Source organism: Erpetoichthys calabaricus, chromosome 16, assembly GCF_900747795.2.
Source record: "Erpetoichthys calabaricus chromosome 16, fErpCal1.3, whole genome shotgun sequence".
In the NCBI taxonomy this organism is placed as follows: Eukaryota; Metazoa; Chordata; class Cladistia; order Polypteriformes; family Polypteridae; genus Erpetoichthys; species Erpetoichthys calabaricus.
In genome coordinates this window covers 51074354-51093600 of record NC_041409.2, presented here as the reverse complement: position 1 = coordinate 51093600, position 19247 = coordinate 51074354, and the positions used below count along the sequence as shown (strand labels likewise).

Below are 19247 nucleotides of genomic sequence, written 5' to 3'. Positions count from 1 at the left end.
CCATCAGTCCATCCGCCTCCACTCCTTCTCAGACTTTGTCCTCTTCCTCCCGACTCTGGCCATTCAATGGAGTGAGGTGGCTCCTCTTATTCAGGTCCCGGGAGTGTTCCAGGTAGCTTATCAGTATTACCTGGAATCACTCCCAGGTGCGCTGGAGGTCCTCTACAGGGCTCTGCAGCTCCCCCTGGTGGCCCCCACGGAGCCCAACAGGGATGTACCAAACTCCAGCTCCCGACATGCCCTGCGGGAATCCGTGGTGCCACTGCCGCCCAGGAGGCCTGCCCTGTAGTGTCCCATGGGAGGTATTGCCTCATCAATGCCCTCTCCCTTGGTCCTTCCACTCTGTTGGCGTCCCGGCCAGGTAGTGGCCGTGCCCGTGGCCATGGGCGCCCATCACAACTGTTGGTATAACTAGTCTATATAATAAAATGCTTGTGTGTGTGAGTATCCAGTTCTTTGAAGCAATCTAATTGGTCAGTTTGGCTTTGGTGTGATTAGTCAATTTTGTTGTGGTTGCTTAGTCAAATGTAATTGAGGAAGGAAGCAGCTGGTGAAGGAGGTTGACACACACGAGGATACTGAAGAAAGGTGTAGGAGGAACGCTGAGAGTCGCCTTCAAGCATGAAAAGTGTTCACAAGAATAAAAGTGATATTTTCACAGTGGGTAATGGGGGCCTGTCTGCCATAGATGGCAGTCAAAAAGTGGACAGGAAGTGAGCAAGGCATGAAACACATGAGGAGGAATAAAGGTGGAGGAGGCATGCTGAGAGTCTCCTTCAAAGAGGAGAAGTGTAAAGTGGGACAGGAGGTGAGAAAAATGCCTTAAAATTGTTTTCAGTATAAAGAAATTGTGCTCCACATGGAGTGCTTTGCCGATATAAATTGATAAAGTAGTGCTTCTCATGCAAACGTCAATGTAAAGATAGCGGGTTGGATAATGGATGGATGGATGTGTGGAAGTTGTATTTGACAATTTCCTTGTTTGTCAGCATACATTTCTGTGGTGTTGTCGTTCATTCTGTAGCATAAAGTTTGTGTGTCACGTCGATGATCTGTAGTATGAGCCAGCAGCTCAGTGGCTGTAAGCTCATTTTGCCTCTCATTGTTCTTCGTCACTGAAGTGCCTCCTATGTTTGGGTTGATATGTAGGAGATGCTGCTGCTAGAGTTCTTTTTTGCATCCTCACAGTGTGCAGTGCTGTATTTTGTGATCATAATGACCACTTTGGGGTGAGGACAGGAGCACAGGTCAGTTTGTACAGGCATTTGTCTTAGTCATGCGTGCATGTTGTTTCCCCTTATTGACGCTCAGCCGTTCGTTTTCTTCCTGTGATTGGCCTGTTTCATGCTCAGCAGATGTTGCCGCTGATATTTTCCTTTCTGTCACGTCACCCACTCCAACATTTAACCATAAATGAGCTGCAAACTCTGATATCTTTCCTGGGGTTGCCACTACCCTAATTTTGTGCCTCAACAGTGCATACTGGAGTGCATATTGAAGAGGAAGATCAAGGTTCCAGCTTCAGTGGTTTACAAGTAATCATGTAACAGGTGGACACGAGTCCTAGCATTATCCATCCATCCATTTTCCAACCCGCTGAATCCAAACACAGGGTCACGGGGGTCTGCTGGAGCCAATCCCAGCCAACACAGGGCACAAGGCAGGAACCAATCCCGGACAGGGTGCCAACCCACCGCAGGACACACACAACACACCCACACACCAAGTATACACTAGGGCCAATTTAGAATCGCCAATCCACCTAACCTGCATGTCTTTGGACCGTGGGAGGAAACCGGAGTGCCCGGAGGAAACCCACGCAGACACGGGGAGAACATGCAAACTCCACGCAGGGAGGACCCGGGAATCGAACCCAGGTCCCCAGGTCTTCCTAGCATTATATATACTGTATATATATATGTGATCCAATGTCTGTCTGTATGTCTGTCCGCTTTTCATGAGAGAACTCCTTAACGGATTTAGATCGGGGTTTTCTCTATAATTTGCTGGAACATTCTGGTTGATTTTGCAACTTCTCTTATTGTGCTGAGAATCATAGTTTGCTTGCAGGAGCGATATATTCGCTCTAATCTGAGACAGAGGCTGATGGCCGAGGGGAGGGGGAAGAGTGTTTTCAGGAGTGGGGAGTCATGCAGGGTCCTCCTCAATGTCCTGTTTCACTTCTATCATGATTTCTATCTGGCATGGATGGCCAGGGCCCTTGCCTGGCCGGGATGCCTCTGCCTTGGAAGGACCGGGGGAAGCAAGTGTGGACAGAGCATCACCTCCCCTGAAATGCTAGATGGCAGCCCCCCTGGATGGTAGTGGGACCTCAGACTCCCACAGGGCTTCATGGGAATTGGAGTTCATTACAGCCATTTTGGGAATTGGGGGCGCCGCCAGGATGTGCTGCAACTATTTCTGAGCCCATGTGGGCGACCCTTCCTCCACACTCGGAAGTGCTGCTGAAAGTAGGTCAATGAGCACCTGGAGCACTTCTGGGTGACCTATGTAAGGGTCCAACAGACACTATTCTGAGAGCCAGAGTTGGGTGGTAGTGGACGAACCTTGTCATCATTCTTCCATTCTGTAGCATGGGGTATGTGTGGCATTTCGATAGTCCAGAGGTGGTTAGTCCATGTGTCCATCCACTTGTCAGGTACACCGTATGCCCTTGATTGCCTTTCTTTACCTACATGGAAAAAAAAAAGAAATGAGACCCTGCAGCTATTGTCAACTTGTGAAGTGCATTGGGAAGGTTTTCAGTGTAGAGAGGTGCTCGAGGACATTTGTTTCCAATACCCATGAAGCTGGGGTATGAGACAGTGAGGCAGTCCTTGTATTTTTTTTCCTACTACTTTTCCATATATTTTCTTCTCTGGGCCACTTTAAAATTTGCACGCCTTCTGTCGAATTGTTTGAAATGGAAAGTACAATGCCACCAGTAACTTAAACCCATGCTAATTTGCTCCCCAGGCATCTCATTAATTACAGTAATGCAGATTAAAATGTGCTCTCATAAAATAGGAAAAAAAATGTGGGTTGCATGAGGTCAGTTCTGCAGGAGTAACAATCAGGCTCTGTTTATTTTTATATCTCGACAAGGTTGGAGAAACGTCTCTGCGGTAATGTGGCCTTCAAGACCAAATTTCATTTGCATTCATCTTGCCTGCCTGTCGTCATGCTGTTTCAGATTAACCGTTTTCACAGACACTATGCTTCCTTGATGTCGCATTCCATGTTGGCACAATGCAAATTATTATTATTATTTTCATTATTTTTTGTTTGTTTTGGAGCTTTTTTCAGTACACATGACTTTTTTCCTAGTTCCTCTGTTTGCGAGTCAATCTCCATCCCTGTCCTCACCTTTGGTCATGAGCCGTGGGTATTGACCAAAAGAATGAGATCAAATAATAGTAATGAGGTTTCTTCACTGGGTGAGAGGGTCTATGGTTTGGGGAGAGCCTCAGAGTGAAGTCGCTGCTCCTAGAGATCAGGAGGCCAGCTTGGGAGCACCAGGGAAGCAGAGTGGAGCGGCGGCGGCAGCTGTTGTGCGTGCGCTGTACCAGCCTGTGGTAGTGAATTGGGAGCCGAGTCCAAACACCAGACTCTCAGCCAGTCAACATCTTTGTCCTCACTTATAAGCTGTGTGTAATGTCTGAAAAAATGAGACTGCAAGTACATACATCATAAATTATTATTTTTTTTTAATTTACAGTTACAAGGTCTTCCTTCTCTTCTTTTGACTTCAGTTCTTGTTAATATTTAGAACATGGTGTCCTTGGCTAGGTCGCTTGTGTGATCTTCTGACTAACAATTTTGTCTCCTGGTCCCTGCAGTAAGCCCAAACAGCTTGCCAATTCTCACCATTGGCTGAACATTTCTTTTTCCCCCCAAGGTGTTCATCCTGGTGGCTTTAGCAGCGGCAAGTGCTTTTTTTTTTTTTTTTTTAATTTACACAATTACTCATTTTTCAGGTGACACATGCCCCCCGTTTGGACAGAGGGACTCGTTCTGGAGGCCGCTTTGATGAAAAGGTTTACCTGTCTGGGAAACAGCTGAAGGCGGGTGAGGATCCCTACCGAGAACATGCCTTCAACCTACAGGAGAGTAACCGTCTGAGTAGTGAGCGTGCCATCCGAGATACCCGCCACTACAGGTAAGCCTGACACCGTAAAGTTTCTTTTCTCTTGGTCATGAATAGAGTAGTCGGCAAGATCTTAGATGCAAAGAGGAGTTGTGAGAATCACATTTTTCAAACTAAAGTTTCCTTTGCTGCAGGCATTGATATTCTTGAGACGGAAGGGAGAATGGAGTTTGATTAGCATATTCAGATGGCATGTGAGAGTCATGGGGGAATCAGCAGGCTCGGAGGCAGCTTCTGTTTTGATACAAGAGAGCCAAACAGAGTAGAATTATTGGGACGTTTTTTTAGGGCACAAAGCGGTAGAAGCGTATCCAGCAGTATTAGCTTCTTGTCATGGATTCAGCCATCCATTTTCAAATATTGGCTTATCAGAGTTTTCTAGCAACAGCATTAGGTGTAATTTATTCATGGTTTATTTCCATCTTTTTGAATAAATAGTGGTAAAACAACACTGCACAGTCATTTTACAGTCAAATCAATAGGCTTTGACCTCCATACAAAGTAATGACCTTAACTGATCAACCCAAATGTTTGTAGCTTAGCCGTCCCACGACAGAACTCATTTTATGAAAAACTAGAATCTAAGTATAAATGATTTGCTTTGCAAATTAAAGTTGTCTTCATCGTGGTTAAATACATGGATGAGAGCTTTTTGTTTCAGAAACTAGAGTTCGCAGCGGACAGCTTTGCTGCAGAATTCGTTGTGTTTTTGGAATTCCCAGTTGTGACATCTCGTCTTCTCACTTGGCTGCATTCATCTAAATTTCTGGTTAGATTTTTGAGAGAGGCTCAGGTCGGTGTTGATTTGCTACTTGGGTCGAACAAAAAAGCAATTAAAGATTAACTCTAATTGTTTAATGAAAGTAAAGAGCAAACTAAATGGATTTTTGGGTCAGAAAAGATAATAGGGGATCTCCTTGTCTCAGCCATACAGAGGCTGCTTCTGAGCACTGCGAGGGGAGAGCTTCCTGGTGACATTAGCTGAGCTCTCTCTTGCACAACACGGCCACCACACCCCACCCGTCCACACCGGAAATCCCATCCTCGTCTCCAAGTGTATTAATGTGGACTCACACTACAACACATCTCAGTTCACAGATTTGCATTGTAGTGAATTGGCAGTGGTCAGCCATGAGCCTCCAGCATCTGGCACAGAAGTGGTCTCCTTACAGCCTAACTTCATGGGAGATCTAACAGTCTCTGCCTCACAGAGACCACTTCTGAACTTTGTGAGAAGAGCACTTTCTGGTGACATTTGTTGACCTCTCTTTAAGGCCCCCCACCTTTTCAGTGTATTACCAGCTCTACACATTAAAAGTGCATTGGGTCATTTTGAACACAATTCAACCACAAAAAATGGCATTTCTGGAGGATCACATTTTTGGTTTTTTTGTTTTTATTTTATTTTATATTATTGACACAACTCTGAGAATTTGGTTGCCATTGCTTTCTCCCAATTTTTTGACTCGGAGTGCACAGTTGGAGTGGAGTACCCATTTGCAACTAAGAAATGTCTGCCTGTTTGACAGCCCGCTTTTCCATTTGTTTGCCAAACTCTTTCAAATATAATGCGACTGGTGGCCAGGGTTTACTCCGTGGGTACAACAAGAGGCACCTGTGCATGGGATGCTCATCTGAGACTAGATTAATAGATAATACTTCAGTTGTCCCAAGAGAGAATTTGAGCATCCCATGTGCACAACACATCATCCGGTCAGCATCACTTTGGTATGTGGGTGCAAACTGAAGTCAACACGAACATCGGGTAAGCATGAAATCGCCAAATAGTAGGCAAACTGGCATTTTGAGGTGATGTTGTTACCTCCTGTTTCACCAAGTCACCAAATACTATATTGCAAATTAGAAGTGTGTTAACTGGCCTTCTATCTTATTCAAGTACAGTTAGAGCAGCAGTGTCAGGTGTGGTGGTATAAGGCAAGTAAGTTCGCTACTAGACTATAGAATATGAGGACTTGAAGGTATTTTTCTATTTGAAATAACAGTGCAAAGTGATATTGAAACAAACATTAAATTGCAAATGGTAACCTATAAATAACATAAATAAATAAAAGGTTACACGTCATAATTGTTTATAAAAATGAATCATAACAGAAGTACACGCAGACATTTTGAACAAGCTAAGGTACATGGATGTGGATGTCGATCCCAATGATGAGGAAGCGCAGGGCATCAACTGAGCTGAAGCACAAGGGTGATTGTGAAGTGCATCCATAAATTGCTTGCTAAAAAGCATCTTTTAAGTTTTTCAGGAACTCTTTTATCATTTACTAGCTCTGCCCGTGTAGTAGTGAAACAGGACAAACTTTAAAAATCAATAAACTAACCAGTATCGCTATCTACGCGGAGCCAAGGTACACTCCAAAACATAGAGGTTAGACCAACTTGAATGGAGGTTGGCACGTGAGTGAAGATGGCCCCGCCCAGTTCTCCACTCCAGATGTCACACTTTCCCCTCCCCTTGGCCCGCAGCCCCTGTCTCAGATTAGCGCGAATAAATCACTCCTGCAAGCGAACTATGGTAAATAGTGCGATGACAGAAGTCGCAAAATCAACCGGAGTGTTCAAGCAAATTATATAAAAAGAACTGATCTAAATCCGTTAAGTAGTTCTGTCGTGAAAAGCTGACAGACGTTAGATTTTATATATATACTAGCAAAATACCCGCGCTTCGCAGCGGAGAAGTAGTATGTTAAAGAGGTTATGTAAACATATATATACATATAGCAAAATACCCGCGCTTCGCAGCGGAGAAGTAGTGTGTTAAAGAGGTTATGAAAAAGTAAAGGAAACATTTTAAAAAAAACGTAACATGATTGTCAATGTAATTGTGTTGTCATTGTTATGAGTGTTGCTGTCATATATATATACATATACACATATACACACACATATACACACATATACAGATATATTATATATACATATACACATATATTTTTTATATATATATATATATATATATATATATATATATATATACACATACATACATACATACATACATATACACACATAGATGCACTTACAATAACATAGAAATCAATATAAACAACATTAACATCATTATCATATGAGAATATGAAGTAATATATAAGAAGCACATTTCATATAAATATAAATAATTAAACAGTAAAATCTTCTTCTATAATTTGCTACCGTGGCTTTTCGTTGGTCTGTCCAGGATTTTAAATCACCTGTAGCTTGCAAACCGTTTCACCTATTGACTTGAAATGTGGTACACATATAATACGTCACGTCTGCTATCCGCTTTATGGGTGATGATTGTATTACTCTTTTTATGTTTATTTGATTTTAGAATCAACTCCTATCTGCGCACACCAGGGCGGCCGTGGGCAGATGCGTAGGGTGTATTCACTCCATGTTATAGTGCATTGCGCTGTCACTGGTATTTTGATAAAAGAATTTGAACAATATATAAGAAGCGTATAAATTATTAAACAGTAAAACATTAACATTTAAGAAGTAAAGTTACATTGAGTACTACTGCAGTGCCTTCGGGTATACCTCATTTTTTCTTTGCCCATTACATGCTTAAATGTATACATTTTTTTGGTGTACCTACCCGAGAACACGCGACATATAACCGACCGTGGGAGAAGCATGGATTTTAAACACGCGTTGAGTTCATCTGCTGGTCTCCCTCGTGGAATAACTGGTAATGTTTGACTAAAATCTACAGCGAGTAAAACGACATTACCTCCTTTTTTTTTTTTACGATCTCTGAGATCTTGCTTTTTTCGGTTCAAGGCTTCATAAGCTGTTTTATGTTGTATGGTGTACTTATCCCAAACCATCATCTTTGAATGTTGCAAGACTTTCGCCTTGTATGTAGATCGGGGTAATTACATTCATTGCATTCCTACTGTGAATCACAATCTGATTGTATGGGTGGTTACCTGGCACTGTAGGGTTGCCACCCGTCCTTTAAAATACGGAATCGTGCCGCGTTTGAGAATGAAATTGCGCGTCCCGTTTTGAATCAATACTGGACGGGATTTATCCCGTATTTTTTTTATCATTTTTTTTTTAAAGCAGCGTCTCATGCAAATCATCCCACACGCATTTTATGAAGATGCCTCCTTTCCTACATTTGATTGGGTAATACTTGATGTCATCGTTAGTTTGATTGGTGTTTTTAACTGTCCAGTGAGGAGGGCGTGTCTTTTAAGTAGAGTCTGCAAAGTGTTGGCACTGAGATGTGGCGTCAGCGCCATAGTTGAAGCCCCTAACGTTGCGGTCAGCAAGTCGGCTAACATCCGCCATGTGCCGTCTTTCAGTTGCGAGAAGCAGATCATAGAATGGTTGAAACTGTTGCCCCTAACGTTGCGCCACGGCGTGTGGTTCGTTTATACCTCGTGTGTTCTCATTAAAGTTTTATCTCGCGAATATGTTATTGCAATCCGCAGCGGGAGCGTTTCTATAAACTTAATTTAAACTTACGTTTTACACCGTGCTTTCTTTCCCTTATGAACATGCTTGTATGCTTAACTCGCTCCGTTCTCAATTGTTTAATTAATTTTTTGCTCTTAGCTGTTCGCGGCTCTTCCTCCATTTCCCCCTACTTCGTTCTTTTATCTCGCGAATATGTTATTGCAATCCTTAACGGGAGCGTTTCAATAAACTGATTGAAAATAGTTTTGCATTTACCTTTTTAGTAAAAGGCGAGCTTTTAAGCCTGAGAAATCAGCCCGTAAATGCACACGTTTAATTGCACATGTGTTAATATGTATGGTTACACAGTATTAAAAGACAGTGAACAACGTCAGTTACCTTTGTTCCCGCGTTTGATAAAAGGTGAGCTTTTAAGCCTGAGAAATCACCCCGTAAATGCACACGTTTAATTGCACATGTGTTAATATGTATGCTCACACAGTATTAAAAGACAGTCAAAAATTAACGTCATTTACCTTCGTTCCCGCGTGTGACTCGTGCTGTAAATCTCTTCCTTGTTTTTAGTTCACGTGATTACGTAGGAGGCGTGATGACGCGATACGTGACTCCGCCTCCTCCATTACAGTGTATGGACAAAAAATATGTTCCAGTTATGACCATTACGCTTTGAATTTCGAAATGAAACCTGCCTAACTTTTGTAAGTAAGCTGTAAGGAATGAGCCTGCCAAATTTCAGCCTTCCACCTACATGGGAAGTTGGAGAATTAGTGATGAGTGAGTCAGTCAGTGAGTGAGTGAGTGAGTCAGTCAGTCAGTGAGGGCTTTGCCTTTTATTATTATAGATATATATATATATATATATATATATATATATATATATATATATATATATATATATATATATAAATTTGATTTGTTGTTGATGGTTCTTTAATGTACATAATATAAAAATATAATCATTGTCTTGCGGTTTACTCCTCAAATATCCATCCCCATATCTGAATATACAAGAAAGACAAGGGGAGACCACTCACGATTTTTTTTGGTTTTATTTTAACCAAAGGTCATTAACAGGGGAGCATCTCTTTTTCTGGGTGGTAGTTCCAAAAACATTGTAACTAAGGGGAGAAGCTTTAAAGTCATCACTCGAAGGAAGAATAATTACAATGTTAGGGGCTTTAGAAAGCTTACAGAATGCGTGCCCTATTTCGCTGAATCTGCTTGGTTTCTCCAGGTAACGTCAGCAGCCAGATATTCATCCAAAAGTTTTTTTTTTGTGAAAAATGCTTAAAAATGTTTGTTAAGTCAATAGAGGCAATTATTGTTGGTACTATTCTACAAATGGTAATATTCTTCAATTGTTTTCTTTCTCAAAACTCAGTATGCACCATAAACAAAATTATAACCACTTTGTGGCACTTCGTTTTGTTTCATCACAGTTTAGCAATATTGCCTAATAAGTATTTTTTTATTGTTTCCTCCGTATTTTTCTTATAGTGCATACATGCATAGGGTTGATTGGTACTGCACACATGTGGGTGGCCACTCTATGATTTTGATTTGACGAAAAAAGTAATAAAGTGTAATCAGTTTTAGTAGAGAATAACATGCCTGATTAACAAAATCTGCTTTCCAACACATAGCTTATGGAAAATAAAACTATACAGAATACATTGTGTCAGAAGTGGCCATTGCTCGGGTGTCCCTCAGGATCCCACGGTCCATGGCCCATCAAATTCTTTGTTTGAGTCAAGACTTATTCTGCTGACTAGAGCAGCCAAGTAGCTGGTGGACACATTGAGCATGTCACGTCCCGGTGGATGAGCCTGACCCCGCTCTTCATCCGTCTCAGCCCCCAGCCAGTTTAGAGCCATCCTGATCCACTAAGCTCAGAGACATTGCTCATGTAAACTGTCAGCTGGGGTCCAGACATCGGCTTCCTGTTTGAAAGGCACTTTAGGGAAGAAGGAGGAGGCTTGGGCGATTTTTGTGAATTCTCGGTAGCTCATCTTAGCCTAAAGTGTGGCAGCTATCCAAAAGAACGCTCCTGGCAACCCACGTTCTGTTGTGGATTATCCTCTTTGTGGATCGACAAGGAAAGGAGCCTGTTGTCATGTTATATAAAAGAGTCTGCACAGACAAGACAAGTCCGACAGTTAAAAGAAGGGACTGAGAGTCATGGTTGCAGGTTTAAATTCCTTGTCTGACTCCTGGGGTTACGTCATCCACCACCGTAAAACCATATGTGCGCTCTCTGTAATGAATATGAAAGATGTTCTCTGTTGTAAAGATTGTTGACGTCCCGAAAACCACTATAGAGAACGATTCATCCCACTTGGAAGACATATTTGTAATATCCGGGTTGGCTGCAGCTTGCATGACTCTATAACTGAGGATACTCTCTGCACACACAGCAAGAGATGGTGCAGAACAGTGCTTTGTGCTTTTATATATCAAAATGTTCAACAAAACAAGGTACAGTGCAGTTTCTTCCATAAATAAATATTAGTCCATAACAGCAAGTGCAGTTTTTAATGTGGGCAATGGCAACTCTGGCTGGTAGTGCTGGTGAGGCAAGGCCTGGAGTGCTTAGGTGGGGGAATCGGCTAATTAAGTCAGCACACGCAACTGAGAGATAAGCGCAGCCATCCCTCATTATCAGCTCAGATCATCGCAGTGCCTACTGTACCAGAGAAAAAAGTCAGTAAAAGTAGAACGGGGTGAAAGAAACTGAAAAAGAAAGAAACCGCAGAGAGCCCACAAGAGTGAGAGCGCACTCAGACATGTGGACCGGTTGGGTGGGTTGTGAAGTGCCGTTTCAGGGTGACAAGTTGAACCTGCTGAGCCGTAATACAGGGCCTGAGATGAATCACCAGCAGACATGCCCAGGACCCTCTAGTGGACCCTCTCATTGCATACAAACGGAGGTGGCAGAGATAGAGAGAGCCGAGGAGGCCGAGTCCAGTGGTGTCTTGTTTCTGATGTGATGGGAGGTTCACTACATGGATTTTAATTTTGCGTTTTAACTATTTATTGAATGCGCCGTTTTTATCAACTTGTTTAATGAATGACTGAAGAGCCACCTCGGGGATTAGCCAAGTTTGCCAAATGAAAATCAAAAATAATATTTTAACTGCATGCGGACACTTGTGTTTTAATAAACGTGCCCAACAAAGCTTGTTGTTGTCTCCTCACTTTAGCTTCGTCCATCTCGGTTCACGACTACTAGATGCCCTAAACAGGGAGATGCCCATTGATTCGATGGTTGGTTGTAATCGAATCCCAAATTTGGCACCCGTTTCAGGCGGCTTGTGGTTGTTCTGGAGGTTATAAGCCAAATTCTGTTAAATCCTCACCTGCGTTGTGCTTCAGAATCATAGAAAGGGCACAGATGAGGTTCACAAAGAAGGGGGGGGTTACTAATTTGGACCACATCCACCCTAACAGACACCCCCTTAATGTCGAGCACTATGTGCCAGTCTGTTAAGTGGACTTGACACCTCATACGGGTGGTGTAAGTGCGGCTTTGTCATGCGAGATTCAGACGGTGACAAGTGGCACTCAGGACTGATGGCATTTTGTCTTCTTTTTCCACTCACGTCACTAAGAATGTATTTTCACCCTAATTTACGAAAAATATCTATTTGCATTGGTAAGCCATAAAGAATTCCTTGACCATGCCATTATTTTTACCTTGTTTTATTGCCATTAGCGAATATTTGTTGCATGATGGCATCGTCTGGGCATTGCAGTCTGTATGCCAAGCGTTTACTTTTGTCTGTACTTTCACTCCTCCCTGTGCTCCGTCTGTGGTTTAGGGGGGTTGCCTTTTTAGATTTAGCTCATCTCTCGCCTGGCCTTTTCTTTCTGTTTAGACTTTCTGCACTTTTAATGATCAGCTGTCCTCTGCCTCTCATGACTGGCAGCCTAAAAACCTGGAGCCCTGCGATGCTGCCGACAGTGCCACTGTCAGATGCGGCCTGAAATCTACAAGTTCGGTGAGCTAAATAAGGTTGTGAATTTGCTTAGCAGCCACTTTTTGACGGTCTGGGTCGGCTCCACTCTCCCTTGCTGCATCTGGGAGCCCTTCAGCCCATAACCGTCGACAGTCGTGTACCTAGATGAGCCGGGCAAGTGAAGATATACACAGTCAACAAGGGGTTGGTGCAAATAGTGTCCTTGCTTTCAATCAAAAAAAATAAAAAGTACACTGCATCACATTGTCCCAATAAATAAATAATCCACAAAATCAATGAGAGAGGTTAAAAGTCCAAATAAATACAGTGGAACCTCGGTTTGCGAGCATAATTCGTTCTGGACACGTGCTCGCAGTTCAAAGCACTCGTATATCAAAGTGAATTTCCCCATAAGAAATAATGGAAACTCAGATGATTCGTTCCACAACCCAAAACTATTCATATAAAAATGATTAATACAAAATATAAAGTAAAAATACATAAACCAAATTAACCTGCACTTTACCTTTGAAAAGAATCATGGCTGGTGTGAGTGAGTTTCTAAACTCTTGTGGGATTCCACCCAACAGGATGACACGCGGAAGAGCGTCCCAAAGTAATCGCAGTCTCCCAGCAGTTTGCCGTAAAAGCGAATCCGAAAAGATCACGGACATGCTATAAGCGCCTGCCGTCGATGGGTGATACAAGGAACAAGGAACATTATAAATGTGCAGGGCACAGTATTACTTGCAAGCTGACAGAGATGGGAGTAGATTCATACCTGGTGGCATGGATTGTGGACTATCTTAAAGACAGACCTCAGTATGTGCGTCTCGAGAACTGCACGTCTGACATTGTGGTCAGCAACACAGGAGCACCACAGGGGACTGTACTTTCTCCGGTCCTGTTCAGCCTATATACATCGGACTTCCAATACAACTCGGAGTCCTGCCACGTGCAAAAGTTTGCTGATGACACTGCTATCGTGGGCTGCATCAGGAGTGGGCAGGAGGAGGAGTATAGGGACCTAATCAATGACTTTGTTAAATGGTGCGACTCAAACCGCCTACAACTGAACACCAGCAAAACCAAGGAGCTGGTGGTGGATTTTAGGAGGCCCAGACCCCTCATAGACCCAGTGATCATCAAAGGTGACTGTGTGCAGATGATGCAGACCTATAAATATCTGGGAGTGCAGCTGGATGATAAATTAGACTGGACTGCCAATACTGATGCTCTGTGTAAGAAAGGACAGAGCCGGTTATACTTCCTTAGAAGGCTGGCGTCCTTCAACATCTGCAATAAGATGCTGCAGATGTTTTATCAGACGGTTGTGGCGAGCTCCCTCTTCTACGCGGTGGTGTGCTGGGGAGGCAGCATTAAGAAGAAAGACGCCTCACGCCTGGACAAACTGGTAAGAAAGGCAGGCTCTATTGTTGGCATGGAGCTGGACAGTTTAACATCTGTTGCAGAGCATCGGGCGTCCAGCAGGCTCCTGTCAATTATGGAGAATCCACTACATCCACTAAACAGTGTCATCTCCAGACAGAAGAGCAGCTTCAGCGACAGACTGCTGTCAATGTCCTGCTCCACTGGCAGACTGAGAAGATCGTTCCTCCCCCAAACTATGCGACTCTTCAATTCCACCCGGGGGGGGTAAACGTTAACATATAAAGTTATTGTCTGTTTTTACCTGCATTACTATCAATCTTTAATTTAATATTGTTTTTTTGTATCAGTAAGGTGCTGCTGGAGTATGTGAATTTCCCCTTGGAATTAATAAAGTATCTATCTATCTATCTATCTATCTATCTATCTATCTATCTATCTATCTATCTATCTATCTATCTATCTATCTATCTATCTATCTATCTATCTATCTATCTATCTATCTATCTATCTATCTATCTATCTATCTATCTATCTATCTATCTACTTGGCCACGGCCCTGCCTGACTGCTGTGTCTGTGTATAGGAGCTCGGCAGATCCCGCTACAATAAATAACCGCGCTGTTGCTGTTTCAAGCTGAAGAAAGCTGGTGTTGCTAAAGTACTGAGACTCAGCTTTGTGTTTTGGGGTACAAGACAGGGACTTGCATGTCACAGCACACACACACAGCCACAATGCTGTAGTAAACAGTATACGCTCGTACGGATGTTGACTATATGAGTGAGGTGCGCCGACTCAGACGGAGAATAGGAGATGATTGCCCACAATCCCACAGCGAGAGAGAGAGAGAACCATGAGCTTAGTTGTGATCACATGACGCTCAGCAGACAAAGCGTATACATACTACTCGTATTGCAAGACCTCGCTTTTTTATCAAGTCAAAATTTATTAAAAATTTTAGTTCATCTTACAAAACACTCGGAAACCAAGTTACTCTCAAACTGAGGTTCCACTGTATATATCCATAAAACAAGGTTCAAGTCATAGGCAAGAAGTGGTTCTTTAAAAAGTCGTAAGCCTTGGTGCAACAGTCTTAAAATCTGATGGCTCTGCTGCTCACCCTTCAGGGTCTACTCAGCCCCCAGAGACACCTGCCGACAAGCGCAGTCGTCCTTTACATGGGTGTGCACCCTCGCTGCAAACCTGACTCGTGTCCCTTGTCACACTCCCTCTGCTCCGTTCCCCGTCCCTCGTCACCACACAACCTTCAGGTGGGAGTCCACGGGGAGTTTTTGGTTTCTTCTGCTCCCCAGAAGCTCAGTAGGAACAACCCTCAGCCCCCTCTTGAGCGTCGGCCACACGCTCCTCTGCTGTGGCTCACTTCCCATCCTGCCATCTCTTATCATCTCTTCCTTTAACCTCCGTGTCTTTCTCTCCTCTCTTTATCTTTATTTTTTCTGTCTTTGTCCTTCCTTTATCATTTAGGCTCTTTTTTATCCCCCTTGATTGGTTGCTTTGTCTACTCTGAGGTGTGAATGAGGTGCCTGACTGATCTGCTCGCATTTACACATGTATGTGTGATATGTCAAGCACCCCAATAAACCCCGGAGTGAGGCGTGTGCTCGCAGGCACCCACACCCAATCAGAGCCTGCACTTCATGGGACACCATTATTGATTTAAAAACGGCACTTTGCCACTGACCTCTTATCACACACTTGCAACACATACTTGGGTTTACTTAGCAGCTGCCAAAGTTTGCTTGGCACTTGAAATTGTCTTCGGTTAATCTTTGCAATTGCAATTGAACCTAGTTTTGTAAAATTTGATTTGCTTGTATGGAATGTTGCTTGATTTTAATAAATTCAATAAAATGTTTATTAAAAGAAAAATCTTTGCAATTGCAACATGCAAATATGGCAAACAGAATGCTCTTGGCATCTACGCACGCACATAAGCAAACAAATTCTGTGTGTAATCTACAGTATGAAGGCGTCCATTCATTAAACAGTAGCGCCCACTCAGGCTGTTGTTTTGTCCCCATGGATTTTTATTACGGATCTTCCTCCTTCCAAAGGGTTCACTTCCATATCAGTGGTCTTTGATAACTTCTTAAGCAGAATAAAATTAATTTATTTCAAGAAACTGTCATCTGCACAGATTTTGGCAGATGTTTTTCCAATCAGAGTAACCTGAGTGTATTTCGAGAATCTATCGATGACCACTAATGTGGTAGAGAACCCTTTGGAAGGAGGAAGATCCATACTAAAATCCATGGGGACATAAGAGGTATTGAATTTCAGGTGGCGTGAAGTTATTCTGTTTCCAAGACTACAAGAATTAGGTGTACCCAATTCTACATCATTTTGCTGATTTCTTCATTGGAAAATAAGTGAAAGTTTCCAATCGTTAATAACATTTCAAAAAGTCTATCAAGGTCGTCCAGTTTTATGGAGTACCAACCAGAAAGAGTGTCATGGCCCCGGCTTGGATGCCCTAACTTGAGGGGGGGGTCTCTTCTCAGGCCTGCAGGTGAAAGAAATAATAGTTTCAGCAGAAGCCCCCCATCTTGTTGTGAAGTGCTATCACATACTTCAGTGGTGCCACACTTGTGTGACAATCAACATACAATGTGTCACACTATAATGCAGAGTCGCAAGGCCATTGCTGTGAATATGAAAAGTCTCTGAGTGAAAATCCAAATTTGTAAGTTAACGTGTTACAATTTAGACGTAGCTCTCTGAGAAACTTGTAGTAAAAAACAGTTCTCTGTAGTATCATGCAAAATGTCCGCAGTCACAAAGTAGCGATTTGTCTCCTCAGCCCACTACCTGTAACTATTGTAGCGCTAATAGAGAGTCACGAGAGACAGGAATGTCACTGCCAAGGTTAGTAAACCTCTCGATGATGTCGACACTCTCTCTGCAGACAGACACATTGCTGATGGCTATGCCCAAGAGGTCATTAAAGGCCTGGCTGTTCAGTTTTTATCAGGACAATCACAAGCCCAGGCACTCAGACTCCTCGCTCAGTCTCTCGAGCGTCCCGATCAGAGCCTCCATTGACTCCGTGAAGATCACAGCATCGTCAGCAAAGTCAAGATCAGTAAATATTTCTTCACCAACAGATGCCCCACAGCCATTGGACCCCACGACCTTGCCCAACACCCAGTTCATACAAACATTGAACAGAGTAGGAGCAGAACACACCCCTGACGAACACAAGTGGGAAAAACACAGAGGTTCTGCCTCCACTCTGCACAGCACTCACAGTACCAGTGTACAGGCCAGCCATGATATCCAGCAACCTTGAGGGGATCCCACGAAGTCTCAGGATGTCCCACAAGGCAGCTCGATCAACTGAGTCGAACACTTTACAAAAATTAACAAAGGCTGCAAAAAAACTGCCAATATTTGTGTTTTGAGCTTGACGAGAACCCACAGTGCCAGGAGAAGGTCGATGGTAGACTTCTTAGGCGTAAAACCAGACTGCTCCGGTCACTGGTAATAATAATAATAATTCATTACATTTATATAGCGCTTTTCTCAGTACTCAAAGCGCTATCCACACAGGGAGGAACCGGGATGTGAACCCACAATCTTCCACAGTCTCCTTACTGCAAAGCAGCAGCACTACCACTGTGCCACCTGTGAGGTAGGTGGTAGGTGAGCAAGTGTTCACGGATCCTATTGAGGATGACCCTAGCAAGGACTTTACCCAGCACTGAGAGCAGTGTTATCGCTCTATAGTTGCTGCAATCCAGGCGATCACCCTTCCCTTTCCAGAAATTGACAAGTCCCGTATTCCAGTCAGTTTGGATGACACCCGTCTCTCAAATGAAAGCAAAGATTGCTTGAAATGCCAGGAGGACAGCCTTACCACCAGCCTTATGCTTAAATGTGTGTCTTTCTAACCTGCAATATGTCACCACTCTCCACTGCCATGATAAATAAGAATGTCAGAAAAGACAGAACTCCATTTTGATTAAGAGAAGACACAAATCCTCTTTGGTGATATACTCCTTTCCCTATTTTACATATCACTTGTTCAGCTAATACTAATAATAACACTTTATTTATATAGCTCACTAAATAACAAACTCATGTCACAGTGCTTCACAAGGAAAGAACTATATTACAACAGTAATTAAGAACAATAATAGTGTAAGAATCCTAAAACAAAATTTCAGATGACATAATGTTATACAAGAATAAGAACAAGTCACCGTGCATACAAATCCATAAGCAGATTAAACAGGCGTATCCTTCAACCTCCCCGAAAATTACCCAGTTTTGCAGAGGCTTTGTCAGATTTCGTCTGAGCACCAACAACAGAAAGACCGACAGCAGTGCCCAGCTTCGACCGTGGGATCACCAAAAGGTTAGTGGATCAAGGAGCAACAGTGGCAATACAAGGAGATTCATTCGAAAGAGGCCCTGAATATTCTGTTGTAACTCCCGTTAGGATGAAGCAATCTGAACCCAAATAAATACGCTCTATTCCTTGTCATATATGTGATCAATTGCATTCCTTGCGATGCTGGAAGTGGTTTCCGTTGTCTGCCAGACACATTTCGACGTGGCGCTCCATGTTCCTATACGTATTGGCAAGCATCTCCGGGTGATTAGCAGCAATTTCACGTTGGATGTTTTCCTTCAAATCTTCCACAGTGTGAGGTTTGTTCTGGTAGACTTTTCCTTTGAGCAGACCCCAAAGGAAGAAGTCTGGTGGTGTCAGATCTGGTGACCATGGTGGCCAAAGCCCCTTTGAAATGACCCTGTTGCCAAAGAAGGACTCCATTTCTGCCATGCTCCTAGTCAATGTGTGACGCGTTGCTCCATCTTACTGGAAGTAACCTTCCGTTATCTCACAATCATCCACTTGATTCTGACATCGCTTAAATGAATTGGTGACCCAATAGGTTCACATCATGAAGATGCACTGCTCAATAGTGGACACCACCATCCTGATGAGAAGTCGAGTGACTGAGTGAAGGGGTACGGGTGGTATGCACTCAGAAATTGCAAACAGAGATTAAAGGTCGCAATGGCTGCCTATCTCATTGCTCCGACACAGGGGCATTCCGGCTTGTTCGAAGCTCCATATGCTGAGGAGCACATTGCATGTTTCATTCAGATTGTTTCATCCTGGCGAGAGTTAATACAGAATATTCAGGGCCTCTTTCGAGTGAATCTCCCTGTACATTTATACACATAAAACAAGAATCTTGGATTGTCATCCAATGCAAAGAGAACACAACTAGGGTGAAGCGAGGGTCTTTTGAGCGTGTTGGTCAACACACATGCAGCACAGCAGATTGGG

General features: G+C 43.1%; 1 protein-coding gene across 1 annotated transcript in view; it reads left to right on the top strand.

The window, feature by feature from the left end:
* Nucleotides 1-19247, top strand: part of galnt16 (UDP-N-acetyl-alpha-D-galactosamine:polypeptide N-acetylgalactosaminyltransferase 16) — a 127688-nt gene that overhangs the window by 23291 nt on the left and 85150 nt on the right. The window contains exon 2 of the mRNA XM_028821821.2: nt 3978-4159. Within this exon, the coding sequence (XP_028677654.1) occupies nt 3978-4159 (182 nt within the window). The remainder of the gene's footprint in view (nt 1-3977; nt 4160-19247) is intronic.